This window comes from Synchiropus splendidus, chromosome 3 (assembly GCF_027744825.2).
Source record: "Synchiropus splendidus isolate RoL2022-P1 chromosome 3, RoL_Sspl_1.0, whole genome shotgun sequence".
In the NCBI taxonomy this organism is placed as follows: domain Eukaryota; kingdom Metazoa; phylum Chordata; class Actinopteri; order Syngnathiformes; family Callionymidae; genus Synchiropus; species Synchiropus splendidus.
This window is the reverse complement of record NC_071336.1, coordinates 25993327-26018171: the sequence shown is the minus strand read 5'-3', so window position 1 is coordinate 26018171 and position 24845 is coordinate 25993327. Positions and strand designations below refer to the sequence as shown.

The 24845-nt window shown below is 43.1% G+C and overlaps 1 protein-coding gene across 8 annotated transcripts in view; it reads left to right on the top strand.

The window, feature by feature from the left end:
• Positions 1–24845, top strand: part of LOC128755422 (partitioning defective 3 homolog) — a 336729-nt gene that overhangs the window by 305026 nt on the left and 6858 nt on the right. For 7 of the 8 annotated variants that reach the window (XM_053858871.1, XM_053858870.1, XM_053858869.1 and 4 more), the window contains 2 exons: positions 9149–9269; positions 20012–20130. In XM_053858871.1, the coding sequence (XP_053714846.1) occupies positions 9149–9269; positions 20012–20130 (240 nt within the window). The remainder of the gene's footprint in view (positions 1–9148; positions 9270–20011; positions 20131–24845) is intronic. The other variant, XM_053858873.1, reaches the window with a different exon arrangement.

Sequence of the window (24845 nt, the reverse complement as noted above, 5' to 3'; positions counted from 1 at the left end):
TTTTATCATTTTCTGAAAATATAATTTGTGTTAATCCAATTTTTGCGACTTTGACTGTGTTTTTTTTTGTTTTGCCCCATCTGCAACAGCTCCCGACGCATTCTCTGGTGTCTGTCTTGCTTTAAATAAGTCAGAAAACAGACAAAACTCAGACACTGCACATGGTTTGGACTGGCTTTGGGACAAACCTTGTATCTATGCCTTCAACAAATGTGTAGATTGGACGGTGATACTCTCAGGTACTGCATCCATGTATCATGGCATATGAACTTATAACACTGTCACCAACTAACTATGTGGCTTTCATTGGAAATGAAGAGAGTTCACTGGACAATGCTTTCGTTTCGCAGTTGCTTGGCGATGTGGTCACACTACAGTTGTTAAGTGTCCCCACATGACTCAAGTCCTCTCTTGTACTTAGCCCCACAGTGGTGTCCAAATAAAGGGCTACAGTGTAGTGACTGCTTCTGTTGTCATACACCTCTCACTTAACATATGCTAGGGGTTAAAGTGAATGGCTATTTTGTGAATGCGCAGTCTTGTTTTGGAATTCCATTCAGACAGAATCTTAATTAAGTTTGGACCCACTGGTGCGTTCATTTACACATCAGCTACCGCAGTCGCCATCTGTGGTCAAACTCATGGCCGCTTGGTTTCTTTTGTCAAGAGTGGGGAGGGGGGTTAATCTCACAAGCTTGTCTGGGGTGCTGTGACCAACACTTGCGTCTGAGCTTTCCCCCCTTCACCGAGCTACCTGCAGATGACGCTGTGTTGTCGCTAGCATGTACCGACATTTAAATACAGTCAGGAATCAAAGGGAAGCAGGAAGCGTAAATAATTTTCTTGGACATTACAAGCAACTTTAGAAGGTCTTCTGAGTGCTCTGTTGTGTTCCTGTGTGATATAGTATGAGGCCTTTTAAGAGGGTTCATGTTGACTGTCCTACGGTTCTACAGGACCTGTTCTGGCAGCATCGATCCATGTTTTTGTTTTCACTGTTAATATGAGACAATTTGAAAGTATGTTTTGTTTTTTTTTTAACTTCAACGTCTTTCGTCCCACTGTGTTGCGGTGTTGGGGAATGTGTCCCTGCCACTGCTTGCCATTCTGACCCACCTCATAGTGTTCCCTCCCAGTAAGCCTGGACAGTTATAGCCCACTAAACCTCCCCAGAGGACGCAAATACGATTCCGCTCTGCCTCTCTATCACAAGATTAGCATTTTCTTTGGGAAAATCCCAAACACTTTTCAGCCGGGTCATGTTGACTCTAGTCCAAATCCTGTTTTTACCGCTTAAGTGAGCCAATCTTATTAATCTGACCCGAGCGGCATTAAGGGATGTAATTACTCTGGACCAATTTTGCACCTGATGGCCTTTTCCATGCCTGATATATTGAGTGCTAGCAATTAGCATGTCGGTCACTGAAGAAGTGACCCACTGTGAAGATCATAATCTAAGGTTTGTATGTTTGCTGATGATATTGGCGTTCCGGTTATGGGGGGGAGGGGGTCCCATCTGTCAGCGGAGGGTCTTGATTGATTGACAGCTAATGAAAGATGATGGATCCGGACTCACATTAAGAATAGCGGTGGCTGTCCGTGCGCCTGTCTTGGCCTTGGCAGTTAAAGACGGCATTATGGCTCCATTAATGCGGAGAGCCACGGCGGCCATAGATCACGCCAGTGACAGGCCAACATTATGTCTGCTTGAGTTGATAATGATGTCATGAGCGAGGGGTCACAAGTTGAAGGGGTATTAACATATGTTCGCCTCCACGTTGAGATAACGGTGAGAGATTTTTTATCATATCCTGACTGACTTGGATTTGTGACTGTATTGACACATGTGGCAGTTATATGTGACTCGCAGTTTCATACGTGAACTCTGGTGGCGCACATGAGTTCTCAGTCGTCGGTGAGTGTGTCAGTTTTACGTCATACTGACACTTTTTTTTGGAGCGGAAGAGCTACCAATCCTTTAAAAATACGACTAATGTTGTAATGTTTTATGGGTTTGTGTTACTTTTCTGTCTAGAATATATTACATTTTCCCAGCAGTACTCTGTAGAAGTGTAGTGGATTCCCCCCCATCTCTTGGGATAGGCACCATCTTCCCACAGGAATAAGCAAAAGAGGTTGGATAGATGGATTATTTTCATTGCCATTCCACTTTGTACCTCAGAAAGTGCTCATTTGAGGCCTAAAATTGTTCAAAAAAAATTGAACTGAAATCAACAGATCATTTAACTTATTTTCCTTAGATTTATAAAAATCTCGAAGAGCAACAAGTGACATTAAATCAGCCTAAAAGTGTCAAAAATAAAGGCAGTCCGCTTAAAAAAAAACACCTCAGCATGTGCTTAAACTGGACATGAATGGTTTTGACACCTCGGCTGGCTGTTTGTCTTTTAAGTCTCCCATCTATCTTCATTATCTTCTCACGATTCTTTTGATGCCGTTTCTCTCCTTTGTGTTTTTCGCCTCCATCTGTCACTGTCTGCCCTCAACACTACATTAATAGCCTACATTGTCACAATAACTCTGCGCTCATCTGTCTGAGTCGCCATCACTAAAGGTCTTGACCCCTGACCTCCTGCCGTTTCATTCCTTTCTGCCACTCAAACAAGGCTCCGGGACTTAATCCAGTAATGGAGAAGCCAGGAAAGCACCTCTCCATCTCGGTCCTCTTTTACTCAATCGCCTTTTCTTCAGTCTCTGGCCACTTTGTTAAATGCACCGGTCACCTCATTTCGCTTCCTTTCTGTCACTTGAAACGGCAACCAGCTGTGCACAGGCTCATCCACGTAATTGAGACGAACCTTCTCTTCCCCCGGACAATCACATTTTGTTTCTTGACCACGACAGTATTTGGGCCGTTGCCTTCCACAGAGTTTCCCCCTCTTTAATTATGTATGGTGAAAGCTGTTGCTTCACTTGCGTATGGGAAGTCTGGTGTGAATTATTTACTCTGGCTCATGGTCGGCCCGCTGAGTGTCAGGCTTTGACATTTGGAAAGGGAACAATTGTCGGGCTTCAGCACAGTGTGATGTTGCGCCGGAGTAAATGAGATGCTTTACAGGTGTTGGCCTTCTGGAATGAACCTTTGGGACTCCAGGGCCTTAATAACAGACAGGATTTTGCTGTGGTTTTTGGTCACCAAAGTAGCAGATACACGACCGTCCATGATAATAGAGATGAAATAAGCCTTTCATGAATCAGCAAGATTCAGAACTGATGTGTCATAACTGTGAAGCAAAGCATCTGGAATCTTACTTAATAATATTTAGCTAGCATTGTCATTTACTCAGTCAACCAAAGCATGAACACTGATCAGTCCATCTATTCAACATTATGTGGACGCCCTTTCATCTGTTGCCTTTTTTTTTTTTTTCCCCGTCATATACAGCCATCTGTCGAGCAGTTTCTGTGCTTTGTTGTGTTACTCTTGTAAAACGTATGGCCTTCTAATCTGCTGCCTGTGGGCTTTCCAACACGGGAGCAGCTGAGCAACATGTCTGAAGATATAGTTTAAAAAAAAAAAAACTCAAGTGGTGGAGAAGGCAAGAGGTGGCCGGGTCACGCAGCTGCACGGACGGCTTAGTCGGACCTTTTACTTTCAAGTCCGAGATGTTTTTGCTGCTCTTGAGTTGTGGCATTATCTGCTCAAAAGTAAGTCGATAAAAGGAGCGATCCATGTTACAAATGCTAACCCTTCACGTTGCCACCTCATTCCAACCTGTGTATGAGAATCTCCTGCCAAATGTGTGCTTTATGTTTCATGCTTTCTCAGAATTTAATGTGGATGTGGATCAAATCCAAGCTTTTAAATTGTGTTGTTTGCGAGCCTAGATCTTACAAATCAAATGAGTCCAGAGATTTCTCAAAGTGAAGTAAAATGGGTACAAACTGATTTTCTGGTGTGAGCAGAGAGCACATCTGTCTCTCAACTTTAGATCCAGACCAATACTTACCATTCTTCTTCTGTAGCCTGAGGCTGGAGCCTGTCCCAAGAAGCATGGGACACCCTGAAGCTGCCATTCATGTACACACCACATACATTTTTCAGTACTCAAATAACCTGTGTGTTTTTGGATTGTGAGAGGAAAACGGAGTGCCCAGAGTAAACCCACGCAAGCTTGTATAGCACCTACAAATATCACACAATAAGGACTAAAGTGGAAGCTGGTAGCAAACCTGCCACCTTATTGCTGTGATGGTGCTTGGCAGCACTGCCCACTACCCCACCGTCCGCCCAGTCCAGCACTTCATTTTAGCAAAACCTGAAGAGGAAAGTGATGAGAGGCCTTCGCTCTACTACGGAATATGTGCGTAGCCATGTGACTGTCTTAACAGACACTACGGTGCACGGTGGAAGATGTCACTGTATTTCCTTATATTTGAGAGGGTACTTTTATTCAGATGTGTTGTTGAAACATCCCCTGCAGCGGTGCCTCTTCATTTCCCACTCTAGGGAAGCGAAAGATGAAGGGGACACCGAAAGGTTAGCTGTGCCAGACGGCCTGTTGGGGACAGGCTTCAATTCTTGCCCCGCTAATCAGTGCGCTACACTCCCCAGACGTGCCACTTCTGCGGCCTGCGTCCCAGATGATGGCCTCTTAGCACCCGCTAGGGCCCCAAATGCTTCACCCTGTTTCTGGAAGAAAGCACGCTCCTGTACATATATTCACAGCTCCAAAGCTGTCCCCATTTGGAAGCGGGGCTTTTAGCTGGCCCGGCGCCACAGTCGGTGCATCAGTCACAAGAGTACACGGGTGAAGTCAGAGCCTGACAAATCCAGGGTATTATCAGGCCTTTGTCCAGCCTGCAGCTGTCACTTACCAGGCTCATGGGACAGGATGAGGGGGACAGATGAGAATTCATGCCCTTTCCCTCTCACCACAGAGGGGGATTCAGCCACTCAGAGGAGTGACACCCGCACAAGGAAGGGAGTGGAAAAAGATGAAGCAAGAAGGAAAATAAGGAGATATTTCACGTGATGAGATGAAAGTGAAGATGTAAAAATGCGAGGAGACACATGTTTCAAATCCGTCCGATTTTCGAGCAATCACGGCGATACGCAGATAAATGCTGATTTACTTTGAAGCCCCCAAAAATGTTTTTATCATTGTCCCTTTCTCCCGTCAAATGGGACCAGCGGGAATGCAGATCTTATCTTGTTCTATCTTCGCAGTGCTTTCTAAAGCCTGTCCATCTCCCCCAAATGCCTCATCTTTCTGTCTTTGAAATAAATGTTAGCCCATGGGGTGATGGGGAAAAAAAAGATGAGCTCAGCCTTTGACTTGATAGAAAGTTGCCAAAGGGTCCAAACTTAAGAAGCCTGTCATCTGCTACATGGAGATACTGAGGCCAGAGCCGATAAAAAAAAGAATGAAATGTGATCAGATTAGAATTAATGTTGAGCATGAATTTGAAGTTCCAATTTTTACATCTCTCAGAACTGTTTTCAAACTTTGCTTCATGGAACTTCAGTGACTGTATCAGCGGTCTCTGTGTGTCTGACTCTGGTTAGCAGGGGCTGATCCCTGATCATGCACATGCTCATATGACTTGCTGTGATTGGATTAGCTCTTTATTGGTTAGCACTTGTGTTTATTGGGCACACGGCGTCTCGGTGGGACTTTGATCCGCCAACAGAAGCAAACAAGGGGGATGGCTGCATAGTTTTGCGTCCTAAACGTAAGCCTTGTGGTGTGCGAGACATCTGCCAAATCCTCCTGGATCAAAGGATGACTATTACATCGGGAGGCACTCGCATACCTTCAACTTCAGAGCTCATGACCTCTGTCAACAGTCAGAAAACACAGGTGGGACAGGGGTCACATGCAGAACAGAAGTCCTCAAGTATCATCTTACAATTGGGCTACTGTACATTGCTGTTTAAAATAAAGGTCATAAACACTTTTAGTGGGACAGAACCAAATGCCTCCAACCGAAGACTGTGATAGCTCAGGATGAAAATCGTTTGGATGAGGATTATATCTCAGATACTCTTAAATCGATGACCTTCTTTGGTGTGACACATCATCCATTTTTCTTGGTGACAAAAGTGTTGCAGCAACCTGAGAGATTTGAAACAGCAGAGCACGTGACTTCCTTATCTGTTGTTTATAATCAGTTCGAAGGCTGTAGTTTGGAATGAACTCTTGAGTTTCCATTCTAGTGCCGAATGTTGCCATTAAAAACTGGCTACTTTCTGTTTATACATATGTGGTATATGGGTGATATATTGTGGTTCTTTTGTGTTAGCGAGAGCCCCAAATGTAACTGATATTATCAATAAAATGGTGTATTACATTTTAAAATCACAGACACAGTGTTGTGCATTAGAACCTGGAAAATCATCATTTACAAGTGTCAAACCTCACCACAATCATTCTGAATATTTGATTTGAATTTGAACAAATAAGTGGATGACGTGGAATCAAAAATAAAGAAAAACTCAAATGTTGTTCCTGTGCACAACCAGTGTTCAAATCCCGGAGACGGATGTCATTCAGCAGCACACAGAGTTTAAAAACAGCAGACCGGTGATGCAGTCACATATAGATGCCCTTTCTTCCTCTCTGTCTCTTCCATATATAGTGCAACATAAACAGGCGTGGAACTAAGCCCTGCTCCTGCATATGATGGTGGTGCTGACGTTCCCTCTGCATATACCCATGAGTACAGAGCAGCAACCTGACCTTTTCTCTTTGAGCACAAACCTGCTCAATTCATTCATATTCTTTATGACACATCTGTTTCCTTCTTCACAGTGTTCAATAACTGAAACCATCCACACTTTTTTGTCACTTTGAATTTATATTTTCATCTGGAGGTTCCATCTGAAAACTGCCCCCCCTCAAAAATAGTTTTATATTAATCAGAAATAAGGCAAAAATATTTGTTTTTTGTCGCCCTCTCCTGCTGTTTTACCATCCTAAAAGGTTCAAGGAAAGTTTTTATTCTATTGTATAAGCGTCAGCTGTCTCTGTCGCACGTTAGCTTATTAAATGAATGACACTTCCGAAAGTGCTTTGTGGAATAAGAGAAGAGGAGATACGGCACGACAAACTACTGATAAAAACTCAGACATCTATGTACTCTATTTATTTCTGAGGACATGCTATGGTGGGATGCAACATCATGAGGCCAGATCTGAGGCCAAATTGCGCAATAGAATGGGCGAGTAAAACTGACCAGAGTGTCACACATTCACAGACCCATATGGGGAAACACCACTGCTACTACAGAGAAAGACTGAATAAACATGCTTAAGCAGTTTTTAAAAAGGTGGCAACATAGAAACGTATTTCTGTATAAAAAGTCAGGTCATAAAAGGAGCATAAGAAGGCCTAGATTAAAAATATAAAATGGTAAATAAATATATAAGATCCAATGTAAACTCAAGATACAAAAAAATAAGTCTTAAGTTCCTGGAGTCTTGGGGCCCTCAGGCTATTGGTTGCCTTGATAATAACTGACAGAGACTTCTCCAGACTTGCTGAGGACAGAAGGTTCCAGGAGGGCTGACGAAAACTAATCTGAAAAAAAAGAGACTATTAAGAGATTAATAACCCAAAGAAAGGACCTTAAAATGGATCATGAAACCGACAGGAAGCCAAAGTTGAGGCTTAAAAATGTCGTGTCCCGTAAGATTGGTGATACGTTTTGCTTATTTAACTTCCGTCCGTTACATCACGGTTTGAAACGCTCATCAAATTCCAATTGAGCAGGTCTTTAAATAAACAACGTCGCACTTCATTTCCCACCAACTGATGACCTACTGTAAGCGCCTTGTCCGCTGAAGACATAAAGGCAGATGGAGCGTGACCAACACGAGCGACTGCGACCAGGCAGAACCTCGTCGTGACTGGCCAAGTGCTACGAATCTCTCCAAGCTGCTATTTATTCTGCTTGATTGGCAGCGCATCCTAGTGGCCATTATCATCAGAATTACAGCCGTAATTGTACCCAGAATCCTTTGGGCCCAAATAAGCAATCACTTCCACCGCAGGCCTGTAAGTGCTGCTCAGTCGCACAGCACCTGGCCACAGTCGAGTGTTTTCTCAATGCTGTTTCTCTCCGTCGTCCTCGTCCTGTAACCCACCTGTAACTCTCTTCTCTTCCTCTTCCCTCTGTTTCTCTTCTCTCTCACATGCTCTTTATTAACCTTTCACTTTTTCACTCAGCGCCGCAGCGGAGCGCCCCCTACCCCCTCCTCTCCCCACTCCCTTTATCTCTTTTCAACTTCACCACCTGACATGTCGACTCTCCCGTCGCTCCCGACCTCCTCTCGCTTTCATCCGTGTTTTTTTTTTTTATGCATAACTCAGTTGTCGTTTCCATGCCTGTGGTCACGTGCTGCCTCTGTCGCCGGTGATAAAAGGCGACCGTGATTAAGCTAAGGGAATGCGATTGATTCCTATCGACGGCCCCCTCAAAGCCGCCTAATGAAGAGGATGTAAATGAGGGCTTTCTGCAGTGTTTAATGATTCCGTGCCATAAAAGGGTAACAGTCACCAGCAGTCCAAAAGGGACATGCTTCGCTCACAATGGTGCACGAGGGACGCTTCGGTACGGGTTCGGAGGGAAAGTAAAGGAGATGAAGATATGAGTGCTTCAGCTTATACGTCGCACATCGTGACTTTATGATCAAGTCTTCACATGTTCCATGAATCCACCACGCTAGCATGTTGAATTTGCTCGACCCAGATGAGATGCGATAATGTCAGGCTAAAATTGCGGTATTACCATGTAGTTTTCATACAGGCATGTCACTCATGCTTTTGAAAAGAAGACAGCATTTGCTTTCACTGTACAGTTCCTGACTTATTTTACTGAATCATTCATTGTCAGTGTGTGGGTTCTGTCTTTAAGAAATATTGTATGACCCGAATGAAGTGCACTCCCACTGCTACATGTCATACATAATAATGCACTGCAACAGTTTCAAGAGTGAATATCAAACTCATACGAGTCATTATTTTGCTCCCTCCCTTCGGTGCGGAAAACTGCTGCCATATTTATTGTGTTGTTTTAAGGGTAAAACCATAATATCTATGTGGAAATATTAAACACCATAACAAAGTACATAACGGTTCCAGTTAAGGTCACGGTTTCAGCTGCTTTTTTTTCTGTCTCGTAGCAGTCAGATGACTCCCAGTAACCACGACCGGATACAGAGGCTGAGACATGAGTTCCAGCAGGCTAAACAAGAAGAAGACCAGGATGACCTCCGTCACACCTTGAGCTTTGACCAGCCCTGGGTGAGTGAAAAGTCATTTGTTTCACATGAAAGAGCAAACGCCATTTTCTCCCTGTGTTGTCCAACCCTTGACCTCAACATCACCGTCAGTGCCGACTCTTTGCCTTACGCATTTTCTGTGTGGGTTCTGAGTGAGGGTTTTGGTGCCTGGTCGGCAACATTTCAGCAGCTTGGATCAAAGTAAGGTTCTCATTTTCATTAGGCGTGATTAAAGGGATTTTCAAATTAAAAGTTTTAAATGAAAATTCCTGGATCTTCTTGAAGTTCTGTGGGTGATCTCCAATAATCGGGGGGTTTATCCTCCATAATTGGAAATTTGTAATAAAGCTAATTCCTCTGTTAATTTACCCGCTCGCGAAGAGCTCACCTCCCTGCTGTGCACGAAAAGTGGAAGTGAAGTTGGTAGGTCAAATCCCTTGCTGCGTTTGCAAGCCGATATCCAGTTGTGCTTACAGCTGCATCTCTGGACAAACCTGACATTTCCTGTGGAGCAATGATTCGAGACAGACACGGCCGACGGTGGCCTTTTTGACCCGATCGGGGCTGAAAGGTCACCGACTGTTCCACCTAGTGGGGCTATTTTCCAAATGACTGGTCACAAGGTCAGACCTTGGAAGTTAAAATGTGTAGTAGACCATTTTCTGACTCAATTGGTTGGGTTTGTCTGCCTGGATCTGTTTGCTCTTCTGTCTGAAGCAATTTGTGTTTACACCACGACTTGAATGTTGCGAACGAAAGAAAGCTTGCTACCTTTCACTCTATATATTTGTATGCTTAAAAAAGAGCCATTTAAAGATCAATCGATTTATTGGTAACATATAGCAAATATTCGGACGCTAATTTTTAAAAATATGAATCAAATCTTTGAGCACATTACACCGGCTGATGCTCTTTAATACAGGTACAGCACCTTTCATATAAGAAGAGACGCACCTCCCCCCACTCCCAATTACGTTTTTAATCCCTTGCTTCATTCCCTCGCTAAATGAGATGTTCTCATTGTTTAGCATCAGTCGGTCACCGCCGCTCGCTCTCATCGTCCTTAGCTCCTAATTGCTCGTGATTGTTGACATTGTCGAGCGCACCCTCGCGACAACTCTACCGGTAATAAGACACGAGACGGGCCCTGCAGCATTGAAGTCCATTTTATGAGTCTGCTTTTATGTTATTTTGAGTCTCCTTCAAAACGGCACTGCTTGTTAAGGTACGGAACAGACAGTGTTAAATAGCCGCTCCAGGAAAGTCTGTGTTGGTGACATGACGAACGTCTCTCCAGATCAGCCGATGAAAAAAATAAACTGCGGTGACGCGTCTGAAGCCTGCTACTTAAAAGGCTGTCGACGTCGTGAGGTGGGAGATGTGTACATTGTGATCTAAGAGGCGTTCAAGTGGGCTGGGTTGATGTCGACGCCAGGATGAAGGGGAATGGGAGCTTTGAATTGAACTGTTCATTATTTGACAATGAAAACATGAGAATGAGCACTTGTTTGAATTCCAGAAGAAAACCACTTTGCCTGAAAGATGAACAAGTCGGTTGAAGTCGTGTCATGTAATTTCAGATTATAGTGATGCGCACTTCAATATCCAGTTATGCTTTCATGCTGATGGCGGCTGCTGAATTTACACTTTTAAATGCCGTGAAATTCAAGTATCTGTTTAACGCTAAAGATGCATTAGATCAGAGACTCTGGTACACAGACTGAAAACAGTACATTTCAATAATAATAATAATGATGTTTCCTCTGGGTTGGCATTCACGGGGTGACGATTTTGCTACGTATATACCATGTTACTTTCGAGGATTCTTTCTTATAGTACATGGTTTCATCATGATGCCAGCGCAGTCACTGGTTGGGATGGGATTGGTCGATGAGGAGAACGGCTGAGTGTGTTATACATCCTCAATGATCCTCCTAGGTAGCGCTCTCATCACGGGTCACATCCCCAATGCTGGGAAAACCTCAGCGTAGGAGCCCCACGAGTAGAGCACAAGGTACTACAGTATATACTGTACATCAGGCCTGGTCTGCGGCTCCCTTTGTCCAATTTCATGAGGCTCCTCAGTGTCGCCAAACAGGCTGCGGTTTTGATCAAGTTGTTGTTGATATGATTGTTTGTACAGGAAATAAGTCGAAAAAGTAAGAGCTATTCTGGCAAAATTTCAAAATATTGTTCAAAGACTTTGACTCGCATTTAACTTTGAGTCGTGTTTAACCCTCCCCATTACTTAGTTCCACATTTCACTTTGTGATTCCCTAAACTAATTATGTGGCATATGTTTCGTGTCTTTTTCACTGTTCGCCGTGAACTCTGTTTGATTCAGTGGAGGGAAGCGACAACATGAGACGCTCCAGTCTGCAGCGTTGCTTACAGACCGGGGCGACGTTATTGGCGGCATGAGCCATGTAAAACACTAAATAAGTAAAATAAATGGCCCACACTTGATAATTCAAAGAGGATCACAGTAAAATGTATTAATTTTTAAAATAAAGGCACATGCAACATACGCTGTACACGAACCTGCAACATTGTGACACGCAGGGATGTGCTTTAAAGACATGTGACTCACTCTTCAGGTGAGCCCTGCAGCCTTGTCTGCCACACCGATATGTATTTGTTGGCTGTGGATCATTGCAGCGACACAGGTGTGGTTCTTAGCCTGCGACTGGTTGGTCATCCCTGCTCTATGTTATAGAGAGCAGTGTGAAACTGGTTTTTATAAGGAGCGGCTTCCTCCCTTTCTTTTTTCGATTGTATTAGTCTGTCCGATGGCATGGCGTCTATGGCGTCAGGAACTGCCACGGGAGGAGAAAGAAGATTCAACTGAAAGCATCAACAAGCAGCGCAGAAGGATGACTTCAACCACATGGTGACTACATCACAGCTTATGAGTTAAATTCAGTGCTAATTAAAAGCACATTAATTAACACACACCCACACGCACTTGCCATTTGGCAAAAGCTTATTAATGTCAACAATTGGAAGGGAATTTTGTGAAGAAAGTGGAAGCGTATGTCTGTATTTTAGGGAGAGAAAACGGAGTGTTACGAGGTGTTTCATTCCGATACTTAAAAGGGAAGTCGATATCTTAGGTGCCTTATCTTTAACAATGAACGGCGTCACTGGCTCAAGCACCTTTCACCGCAGCTATTACACGGCAATATGAGACTTATGGAGTGTCCTCCTTGCACCTGGATGGCTACCTACTCACAGTGCAAGAACCTAAATCCCCCTCATTCAAATAACAGCCAGAGCATGAGGCGTATCTGTCTCCCGATCAAGTCCATCTAGTAGCCCCCAAACCAATGGGCCCATTTAGAGCTGGCATGTTCTGCTCCCTCTCTGCCCACTGTTCTCTCAGGAGGGGATTTCCAGATGTTGACTATAAAGCTTTACATATTTTCCTAAGAGTTGCTCCTCTCCCCCCTCCAACCGTCTGTGGCAGTAAAATCAGTTGCACTGCAGTGCCAGTGAGCATGACCACACTGAAGAGTTGGGATCAAGTACAGGAACAGCTTGTGAAGCCGCTTTTTATTGCAATTCTGCGGAATTTATTTTAGTTTATCTGTTGCTACTAGGTTACGTGTGTGACAAACATTTGTTGTTATGCATCGGACTTACTGCTACTGCCGACTTTCATGATGCAGATTTATTCCAATTTCAATCTTTAAGGCTCCATTGACTGTGCTGTTAAAGGGACCTTCAATGAGAAACTACATTTTTAAGGATGAATGTGAAGCCCCGTGGACATGGCAACGGCAGACTCTGAACCACATTACCATCTTGTTTAAAAAGCAATTCGCACATGTTTTATGAAGACACCCAGAGGGTGCAATCTATGGCTTAAATGTGATAACAGGCTTGGTAAATTCCACGTTTAACATACTGCATCAGTTTTTAATGTTATTATGAAGAGGAAAGTGTCACATATCTCACTTTTGTTGCCAAAAAATGAGGCTAAAAGACGGTAATTTGTGTTGTAAACAGATCAGATTCTCTGTCGGCATGAATGTATTGTGAAGAAATAGCTCTTTGAGTGCAAGTTTATTCGATGTTATGGTTGAAGGTGGTTCAGTGTGAAGAACATTGGTGGCATTTTGTGCTGCGGCTTTAGTGGTACAGAAATGACCTCAAGTGCGATTAAGAGAGGCCATCGACGTCTGACTGCATTTGTTTGTAGCTGAATATGCAAATGCTAAAGTGTGCTAAACTGTGTTTTTTTCTTGTTGGAAAATATGCAATTTTTTTTGCATTTTTTGGTAACTCGCTATAGCTGCAGATTAAAAGCAATGGCGTTTGATCGTGATTGTTCATGAAGATAGCAGTTATATGTAGTGCCTCTGTCATAAGGGGCCGTCCACAGACAGATGAAATAAATGGAAAGAATCCTTAATGTCGTGGGAGACTGAAGAGCTCAAGGTTTTGGCAGGCAGCACCTTCTTTCTGGTTACTAAAATTGTTGATGACTTTGGGTACTAATCGGTGGAGATGTGCTTATGAGGCTTCATGAAACAGTCTCCTCATTTTCAGAGTTAAGCAGGTGGCGCTCTGACTTTAAAATGTGAAGTTTCATTGAAATGGTTCTTCAAATCCAAATATTTTACAACAGAGACTGCCATCGAGTGGGCTCCGAAAATGAAGACACGGTTTCATGAAGCCTCAGTAGCCCGTCACTTCTCATTGGTCAATATGTTGTTAGTTTTTAGTCTGTGAAAACACAAATAAAGAATCAATAACAAGCCAGCAGCTGAACAAAGTTTGTACTTAAAACAATGTTGTTTAAACATTTTTACTCATTCATGTGGAGAAGAAAAAAACGAAAACGGAAGAGAATACGAGGAAAAGCAAGAACATTAAAGAGATCATTATTAGTGATGAAAGTCGTATTTTTTTTTAATGAAAGGATGTTTAAATATTTAACAAAAACACATTTCCACCTGACCACACTGTTCCTGGCTCTGTGATCTATCTTAAGAAAATATCTTTTTCATCATGGCGAATAGTCAAGTCCCCAAACTGCTTTGATCTGAAAAAGTAAAATGGTAAAACTGAATTACCAGCTAATGTCACCGCTGCGATTCCTTTCCCTCTCAAGTTAAATCAGAGTTTAGATCAGTTTGTATTTTATTGTAGCGTCATATTTTGGTCAGTCCAGCCTGTTAATTATGTAGCAAACATACCCCCCTCCCTATTCTGTTCAGAAGTCAATCTCCGTGGCCTTGAAACAAATGTTAGCGCAGCAAAAGGCAGAAGCAAAATATGCCGGATTATAAAGTCAGAAATCCTGCTTCTTGGGGGTGATTTTAAAGTCTGAGGGTCATTTGTCATTTGTTATTCATGAGCTGAACTGCAAAAGCCTTAATGACCCAAAGTTTATTTTTCGTAAATCACAGCTGGCTTTTTTTTTCATCCATTCTGTGTGTAATTTGGTCAGTGCTCTTTGCGTTTTCAAAAAAAGAAATGCAATCAGCCAGGCTGCTTCTGGAAGCCAGTCGCCTGACTGGCTTGATGGAGGCATCGACGTGCTGCAACAAACAGTCGTGTTAACTGCGTGTAATTCTAACAAAGTAAAATGGATTTCAGATTAGCAATTGGTGCATTTCCCCCGAAAACCACGTCATGTTTAAAGACAAGAGGCTCTTTAGTCGATGGTACTTTCACCTGGGGGCCACTGAGGTGTTAGCTGGCCAATAAATCAATCCATCATGGTTTGACAGGCGATATTTACAAGCATCAGAAAAGACTTCAGTCACTTGTCTGAGACTCGTAGTAGAGCTGCTAGTTCACAGCAAAGAAATAATGGAAGTGAAATGTGAAAACTCCCTTTTAGATAAAGCATGAAGAAAACACTTTGGCTTCAGAAAGTCCCCAGAACCTCAAACTTTAGAGGCACCAACTGCACTAGGTCAAGCTTGACCCTCAATATGAAGAAGATGGCGCAGTATAAGGTCCTACATTTCAACCACTACACTCAAAGCCAATAATATTGCCGGCCATTGGGATGATATTCTGTGGCCTGCCACTTGATGTCTGACATTACTTCCCTCTTTGAACCTTGTTGTATTTGTAATATTTGCAGCACTGTCTCAAAAGGTGAGTCATTTGCTTGTGATCATCACCAATGCTGTATCGAACAGCATCACTCATAGTGTGACTTTCAGTTGCCACTTGTACATGCTGACCGAGTAAAAATGCTAACTTCTATCTGTGGGCATTGAATTAAAAACTTTCATTACGTCAAATTTACGGCGCAAACTCCGCTACTGACGGAAATACTAATGACGTCCCAAACACTGCAAAAATCCCATGAAGGATTCAAACATTCAAACACTCAAAACATCTATCCCCCGCTTATTTATATACCTCGGTTTGTTGAACTTCCCATCACGTATGGATGTCAGGACGGAGACACTCAGGATTTATTTATGGTTTTACTGCCCCAACTGGAAACAAATTAAGACATATTATTATATAATCAAAAATATGAAATATTGAGCATGTTATAAACCTTCCCCTCATCCTCAGCAAATTTCGTGCACACGAAAAGTAAGAAGTTGTGATAATATTGTAAATGCATATTCCTCACTTAGCAATACGTGTGAAGGAAGATGTGTCATGTTCTGCCTGTCTTCAATTATAAGATTAATAAATAATACAATTTTAAAATCACGGTAAGACCGTCCAAAGAGGAGGAAAAAGAACAAACCGAAGGCAAATGCAGCCTCACAGGGACAACCATGTGTGACAACCGTGACTATAAGGTATAAGGATTTTGAGGGTGACTTGTTATCATGTAACATACATGCCATCATGCTACGGTCCCACATCATATACTTTAAATTGATTTTAAATCTTCATACTGACATGGTCGATTGTCTACGCCAGGGGTGGGTTATTATGCAGCGAGTGGAGCCACATGTAATACAGGCACTGCTGTGAGGGGCCATGAAATAGTGAGGGGTTTTTCTGTGCCATAATATGTTAATATGTTCTGTGTTCATCTTATTATTATTTAATATTATAGAAGAAGTTCATTGCTGGGCACAAGGTAAGAAAGGGACTATATTTTCACATCAATCATTTCAATGTACAGTACATCGTAAATAACAATGTAGTAAAAAAATATTTTTTTATGTGGTAGGAGATACAACAAAGTCTAAAAGCTACCACAGTAAGCCGTTAAAAGTATTGCTCCATCCTCACTTCGACAATGACCTCACAAGGGCCAGATGAGTGCTGGATGTAGCCCCGGGGCCACACTTCGCCTTGGTCTGGTCAAAATATTATAACTTAAAAAAAATAAAAATAAGAATCATAAAAAAGATTAGGACCTTCACAGGAGTCATTTTTGTGCAGTCATAAAGTTATGTCAGTACAATAAAATGTTATTTATAAAGCACATTCCACAAAAGTTTTAAAAACAAATTTGCCCAAAAATTGCAACCTCTTATTTATGCAGCATATTCAAACAAACACACATTGTTGATGTTGGAGACTCCAGTACAGTAATGCAGAGAATAGAAGTTACCAGATAGTGACTGGTCAGTTTCATCATGAAACAGTTCATGGGCTTTTTGCTTGGTACATTTATTTTGTCTTTATTTATTATATATATATATCTATTATTGCTATCTCCAGAATGGTTCAAATGTGGATTTTTATCATACCATATCACTCACTCCGGATCTCAAGTTTACATTTAAAAATAAGAAGCAATACACTGGAATTCTCAGTGAAAGACAAAATTCTCTGAACACGATACGGGAACATGGCAGCGAACATGCAAACGCCAATGTTCTACGAGCCGCTCGGATATTATATCCTGCGAATATCATCAAATTGAAAACACTATCTTCCCACATCTCCCGCGCAGCTGCAATAACAGCACAATTACAAGTCGATCACACAGGTCTATTCTCTCAAGCCTCCTCACGACCAAAAGCATATATTATTCCATGTGGGCGAAGCAAATTGGACTCACATGCTTCGAGTTTCTTTGAATATACAAAAGTAATAAGTCCATATCCGTAGGAGCACTGTACAGGAAGAGAAAGCCGTTCGACGGGGGACGTATGTGGTTGAGGGAAAATAATTAGTGACGGATACAGAAGGTTTTTAATGTGATTTCAAAGGAAATGGCGAGGAATCCGGAGGCGCTTAACTAACTACAGGTTGGAGGTATGTGACACGGAGCCGAGTGAAAAGCATGAGAAATAGCAGGGAGAGGAAATCAGTCAGAGTAAAGGCATTAAGAAGGACGGAGAATCAGATTATTCCATGTAAGGCCTGGAATATGATCCCGCATAAAACACGACATTCCCCCGAAATCAAATCAAAGAGACGTCTATGTTTCTTTTTATCCAATAATGTGTAAAAATGACGAGGATATGGCTTTTGTCTCTGCCTGGGCGCGACGCCGGTGTCACAGACAAAGCAAGGTGCGGGAGGGCTTGGAAATTATTCTGCACCTGTTAAAACATTACAGCAGCCACATACTATGAGCATGGAGGAAATAATTATGGAAATTATTCGCAGCTATCAAAAACACATGACTAAAAAGGCAGCTGGAGAAAGAAAACACAGAGGTCAGGGGAGTATCAAAGCTGTTGTGAGGCGACCTCTGGATCGTTATTAATCCAAATCTTCGAGATGGATGTCTCAATACGCTGCACTTTGGCAGCTATATATACAATTATTTATGTCTGCTATTACAGCACTTTTCATGGCAGAGAAGGATGTGAGAACATTGGAGTGAATTCCCCCTTTTCAGACCCATGTCCGGTTGGATGTTGTGTCTCTTATTGGCCGAGTGGATTTGACAAACAAGCACAGTCCTCTTGTGGTCGCTGACATTTCTGAGCTGTGGGAAAATCAGTCTGACAATGAACAATGTGGTCTGCGGTCCCTGACGCTCCTCCATCGATGCTATGTTAAATGGAAAGTTTGCTTATTGCCTCCGCCAAGAAGGTTATGCTTTAGATGCCGTTGGTTTGTCTGTTTGTCTGTGTTCGAAATGACTTGAAAAGTTATGGATAGATGTGGATGAAGTTTTCTGGAAATATGTGAAATGGGACCACGAACAAATGATTCGGTTTTGGGAGTGATCCGGATCACCGTCTGGATCCAAGCAGTGTCATTGGGAGAGTGTGTTGAGGGTGGCACACTGAGGTTTGTGCGGAGTATGTTTTCATTGTGGGTTTTTAGGGGCTAGGAGGGATTCACTAACACGCCGTTGTTTCTCAGGGGGTAAATGGTTTTGAGGTTTTGGGGAATTCAAATTTCAATTGGGAACAAATTGTGTTCAACTTTCACCGTATATCAACTGAAACAAAATGTATGGCCCACTGTCCCATAAAGCACTGCAAGCGTTTAAGATCCTACAGTTCTTAGTAGAGTCCAGGTTTAAATTACATTTGCTACACAGTAAATATGATCCAGACCTGTGAAGTTGTGATGACAAGACCAGTTGTGATGCTGGAGATCGTCCACTGCGTTTGATGAAGTGTTCTGAAGTCAGGGTTAAGCGTCTTGTCTTAAAATCTAGTCCCAAAAACTTTTTTTCTCCACACCATGTGTTGCAGTCAAGATCGTGTCGTGACATGAGTGAACAGAGACCAAGACCGATGAGGGTGCCAAGATATCGCTCATGGACTGGTCTCGACTACAACACTATCTGCCAACACATCCTCACTCCCATGGCGTATTATATTGACGTGAGGAAAGTTGACTTTTGCGTCCTATACTGACGACAAAGGCAGCCTTCTGCGTTGCATGTTGATGCATTAGCAGGGCGACACCTTTAAAAAAAAAGATTGGGGTTAAGTAAGCCACGGGATGGCGCTGCTTTGATCCTACAGGCAACAAAATGTACTATTTAAAGCCCAACAAATGGCCGTGTTTTTTGGTTACGGTGACTTGGTACCGTCACTCTGGAGGAGAGCCATATAAGGGGTGATAAATAGCAACTGGCATCCAGTGTGATTCAGTGAAGAATCCCTCACACATCACCCCCTGCCTCCAACACACCTATGCATCAACATGCAATGCTGAAGGCTGCCTTTGTCGTCAGTATAGGACGCACAAGTCCACTTGTGTTACGCCACGGCAGTGAGGAGGTGTTGGATCTACAACCATTTTATTCCCTGTTTTGCTGTTCAACCAGGGAATTCCTCATCACCTGTTACTCTGTGGTGGTTTGGAGAGTCAGTGCAGGTAATAATCTGCTGAACCAGCGTTATGAACATGACCCGCCCGTCAGTTGTTGCTCGCGACACCTCATCAACTCGCTGAAGTTTAATTAGCTCCTCGTTCTCTTTCACCAGGCAGCTTGTTAGCAGGTGAAGAGGGAGATGTCTCCGTGAAAACCCCTGACAGTCCGCCACAAACAAACCTGATCCATGAAGCTGGATATGGTTGTTGAGGAACTTGACATGATTATATTGTATGTCTTGGCACAGGTCGTCACTCTTTAGGAGAATATTTAAAAAATAAAAGCATGATTTGAGCTGTTGCTTCACCGCCACAGGTGCATTTTTCCCTGACGTTGCCATCGTGGAATAACACCTACTTACTACCTGCTCCCTCAGGCTGTTAACAATCACCGCAGTGTCACACCTGCAGCGCGGAGGGAGCGTAAATCCATCACTGCGTACGAATGTGTGACCTCTTCAGAGCATTTCTAGAGGCTTTTTTTCCCACTTCAAATTAGCTCCTAAACCAACTCTCGACCGCTGTGTTTTACAGGTGAACAACGGCACCGAGACTCAGAGTGGGCGTCATTCTGTGACACTGGAGAGTCAGGTCCAGAAAGATGATCAAGAAAATCTCCAACAAGCACAGAGAAGCTTCACCTCCCTGCCTCGGTGAGACAGTCGCTCCAACGTGCATCGTGTCTCGCTTCCCTCCTCTCCCTTGACTTATCACGTCTGGAATGCGCTTTCACGTTCCGATTTCCATCCCTTTCTACTCCTGGTTTTTGTGCCGTCACAAAGTCAATAGCCACAAAGCAGTCTTTCAACTGGTCTCCAGACACTGAAATGATTCTTAAAAAGAGCAGAAAGAAATCATTTAATGTGATCACTCTGACTTCTTTTCTTGTGACTGGTATTCCGCTTCATTAAGTCAATGTTGACCCTGAAGAAAAGGCGACTGTGTCCCAGATATCCTCCTCCTCATCCTTCAAATGTTCAAATATCGTCTCATCATTATGAATTCCTTTTCTGGCTCCCGCAGCATGATTCCCTCAACCGCTGCCGTCGCGTGTTTGAATTCCAGCTGCATATTCATCAGGCAAATGTCAATAGAGCTCAACTAATCTGGTATCAGGACGACTGCTGGGGACACCAAGTCTTTCCTTTATCAAGCTTCACTTGCTTACCCTTTAAAAATAGGTGGGACTTAAACGCATTATTTTCGATGAGCTAATTCCTGTAAAAAAGATCAGTCGACGCGCAGAGCCCAGATTAATCACATTGTTAACTTCCATGCTCAGGGAACATTTATCAGGGCTCCAATTCCAGCTGCACTACATTATTTGTTGTGATCTCATAGCCAAAACATCCACAATGAAGGAGACTAAATGATGTTACTCTGAGGTCAAAAAATGTAAATTCCCAAAACTTCAGGATACAAGCACGAAATGTTGTTCTCTTTAATTTTTTAATCAGATTTTAATTCTTCAAAGATTGTGCTGACTAACTTTTTGTCTGTTTTTTACCACCTACTGTAGACTCCGTCAGCTCAGTCAATGTTAGGGTCAAACCCGATATAGCACATACAGTTGCACAACCTAACTGACTGATAATGTCCCCGTTGTTGTGTTGTTTTGCAAAGGTTTTTCCAGCTGTGGTTCCAAAAAACAAGTGACTGTGAAGAGAGTGATGTGCCTCAGGTTAGACAGGAGGAACTGGCTAACAACTGTGTGACAGAACAGTGCGGATTTTCAGGAATGAGGTGGATGCATAAAGATAATGGAAGGAAGGAAGAAATATTGTATCACTGGTTGACTGCTGGTTTTCATCTTCATTTTTCACTTGACTTTTCGTATGTTTTTGGGAGTAAGGAACAGATGAATTTCATTTCAATGATTCCATGTCTCGATTCATTTTGAATTTCGCCGTTGAGCCAATGGGTGGTGGGCGGCTGGCAATTCATTTTGGCCTAAGCATTTTACGTAGCCTCAGTTAAACACCATCAGCAGGTGTTTAACTTTAAGCCGTATCTTGTAAAGTTTCCTCTCCTGCCAGTTAAAACAAGCAAGAAACAGTCGACATTTCGACATAGGCATGTGTGGTCTTTTTCTCAGCTCCACTTTCTCAACTCCCTCCATCTTTCTTCATGTCTTCCAAACCCTCTTTTTTTCCACAGATGAGGAGTCCAAGTTGGGTCGATTAAAACATGTTCCTGTCCATGCTTATAGATTTGCGGTCCACATGGACGCTAAATCAATGCGCACTGTATAAGCCAGGCGGATCTATAGAGCGCTCTCGGCGTGTTATCTGTTGCTCTGTCATGTGACGTGACAGGCGACTCCGACGCTCCCCTTTCACTGACTTTCTTCTCTGGGGAAAGTTGGTGTGGACTCCCAAAACCCCGGCCTTTGATATGCATTCCTTTAATAATCTCTAAGCGTCTTTTCGCAAACCGCGGCGGCTCAGGCTTTGACGTTTGACCCCATGCTGAAGGCATTTCAGCGATTGTGACTCAATGCTCAGATTAATCACCATGTTTCCTTTAACAACCCTGCCCAAAATACCAAGAGGACATGCCACGCCAAAGAAGAGAAAAAAAAAAGAATCTCGGAAAGGGCCTCCAGAAGTAGCCATGGTCGCTGGTTATCTGATGACAGCCAGACTAAGCTCATTGTCTGGGATGTGAGGATTGTCGGGCCACTAATGAAGGCTTGTTGTCTGAGCAGGATTAGCAGTGACAGGCGGTGGAGTGCAAGAGGGGCCCGGAGTGGACCCTGGCGCTAGTGGGTTAGAGAGACCTCGGATTAGCCAGGAAGAGACACAAACATAGCGGAGATCAGAATCAGAAAACTGTATTAATCCCAAGGGAAATTCTGTTCCTAACACGCTCTGTACACATCACTATAAAAAAGAAATAATACAGTATTATAAAGTGCAAACAGCTACACAAAAGAGCTTAGCAACAATGCACAAGAAAATGCAGATTCAAGGACAGAGTGAACAGAAAAACGTGCCAAAGAATCCTTCATTGTAATTTTTTCAGGGATGAATTGTACATTTTTATTACCACAGGAAGAAAGGACGTCATGTGGCGCTCAGTCTTTGAGATGGGTAGTCTCAGTCTGTTGGTCCATGTGCTTCTGTATTGGACCAGGAGCAGATGGAGGGGGGGGGGTGATGTTGTCCAGGATGCTCCTTAGTTTCAGGAGCATCCTTCTCTCCAGAACGGTCTCTCAGGAGTCCAGTTTCACCCCCAACTTTGCGGATTAGTTTGTTGAGTCTGTTAGTGTCCGCCACTGTAAATCTGCTGCCCCAGCAAACCACAGCAAACAGAATTGCACTGGACACCACAGACTCATAAAACATCGTCAGCATTGTCCTGCAGACGTTGAAGGACCTGAGCCTCCTCAAGAAGTAGAGACGTCTCTGTCCTTTTTTATAGAGGGCCTCAGTGTTCCGAGCCCAGTCCACTTTATTGTCTATGTGGACCCCAAGATATTTATAGTCCTCAACCGTATCCACATTGACTCCCCAGAGGGAAACGGGGGTTACAGGAGACTTGGTCCTCCTGAGGTCCACCACCAGTTATTTGGACTTTGCCACATTGAGCTGCAGATGGTTCAGCTCACACCAAGCAACAGAGTCCTGCACCACAGCCCTGTACTCAGTCTCCTCGCCCTTGCTGCTACATCCAACTATGGCAGAGTCGTCTGAGAACTTCTGAAGGTGGCAAGTCTCCGCCCGATAGCTGAACTCTGTAGTGTCAATAGTGAGGAATGAGAGAATCTCTAGAAGCACTCACTGCAAACATTATTCCAAACTTATTGATTATTTATTTAATCTTTGCTTGCTCATTTCAAAGATATATCTGTTTCTGTTTTTTCCCTGACACAAAGCAGGATGAAAACAAACACACCCACTGCATTTTTTCCCCGAACTCCCTGGCTTTATTTGTTATGTTCTGTCAGTCTCCATCGACTCCTCTCCTTCCTCGGATATATTCCCATCCACTCCCTAAGTAAATGTAACTAATCTACTATGTGACATATTCTGGCACAGGAGTCATGGAGAGATAAGAAAGCTCGCTCCCCTGATGCATCAATCATGAGTACATTCCTTTGGAAAAATGCCATCGTCGTCTCTTCTCGCAGCCGACAACTTTCCCCCTAAATCTTCCCTCCACTTTTTATCTGCTTTTACAAATTAAACCATCAGTCTGGAAACGTGGATTACTGCCGAGAGAAGCTGCCGTCCCAGGTTTCCAAATCAGCCTGCTCTGAAGTTCAAGCCAGGGTGTGAATTTGTGATGGCTCCCGCCGGCTGGCTGCATCTCGCGGCGCTGCCTCTGCGGGGCTGCAGATGCTACTCCGTCAAACACGAGTCGAGCTGAGTGATATAATGTGCTGTCTAAGCACGTGGTCACTTCATAAATACAACCACATCAGCGCGCACAAACGCAGAATGTCGAACTTCATCTTATTTGGGTTAATGCAGTGCACTCTGGCTCGCAGGGACTTGACCATAAAAGAGCTTCCATTAGCATTGGCGCATCGTATTCTGCCGTCAGACACATCTATAATGTACAGACTTGGTGATTTCATATCTGAGGAAACTTCGAACATGCACATTGCAATTGTAATGAAATCTTTCTAAGGTTCCAGCGCAATTTTTTTTGTCATTTTTGTCAGGAAGGTCACACTCAATTACAAGTATGGGCCGACCCGTAAAGTTTTGGCAAAACCTATGAAACTAGATCGAATGCTGCCTCAGTCAAATTTTCTAGTTTTTCTAGCACAGTAGCACGAGGAAGTCTCAGTTCTTCCCTACTCGCGCACTCCAGTTTCTGGCCTTTCCCATCTGATATTCATTTTCCATCCTTCCCCTGCAACATTTCTTCTCTTCTTTAAATGTCAACATTTGTAACCTCCACAGTCTGACAGCCGATAATAGAGAAACTTTGTGATCTGGAGGCAGGAGGTCGTCTCTCTCGAGCTCGCAAGATCCTCATGCTGTTTACGTTTTACGTGTGCTTTGAATTACTTTCATTTCAAGCCGACTTTACTGATTTCAAGCTCCTGCTGGTGTAAACACGGAACAGACATTTTATTAGTATTTCATTTTTCCGCTACCAAATGAGGCTTTAAATTATGTTTGATCTACACATGAAACATTTACACATCTGCAAAAATGAACTCTTTTAATGTGATGTATCTACAGGAGAAACATATACCAGATATCTCAACATCAATATGAGACTATAATGTACTTGACTGCTGTCTGGTTGTCTGTTGTCAGACCTGGTATTCTAACTTAGGACTAAAGTAAAGTAGATCACTCACTGATATTGTACTGGTCTGGGATCCTTTTTTCAGTCTGAGTTTTCTAGA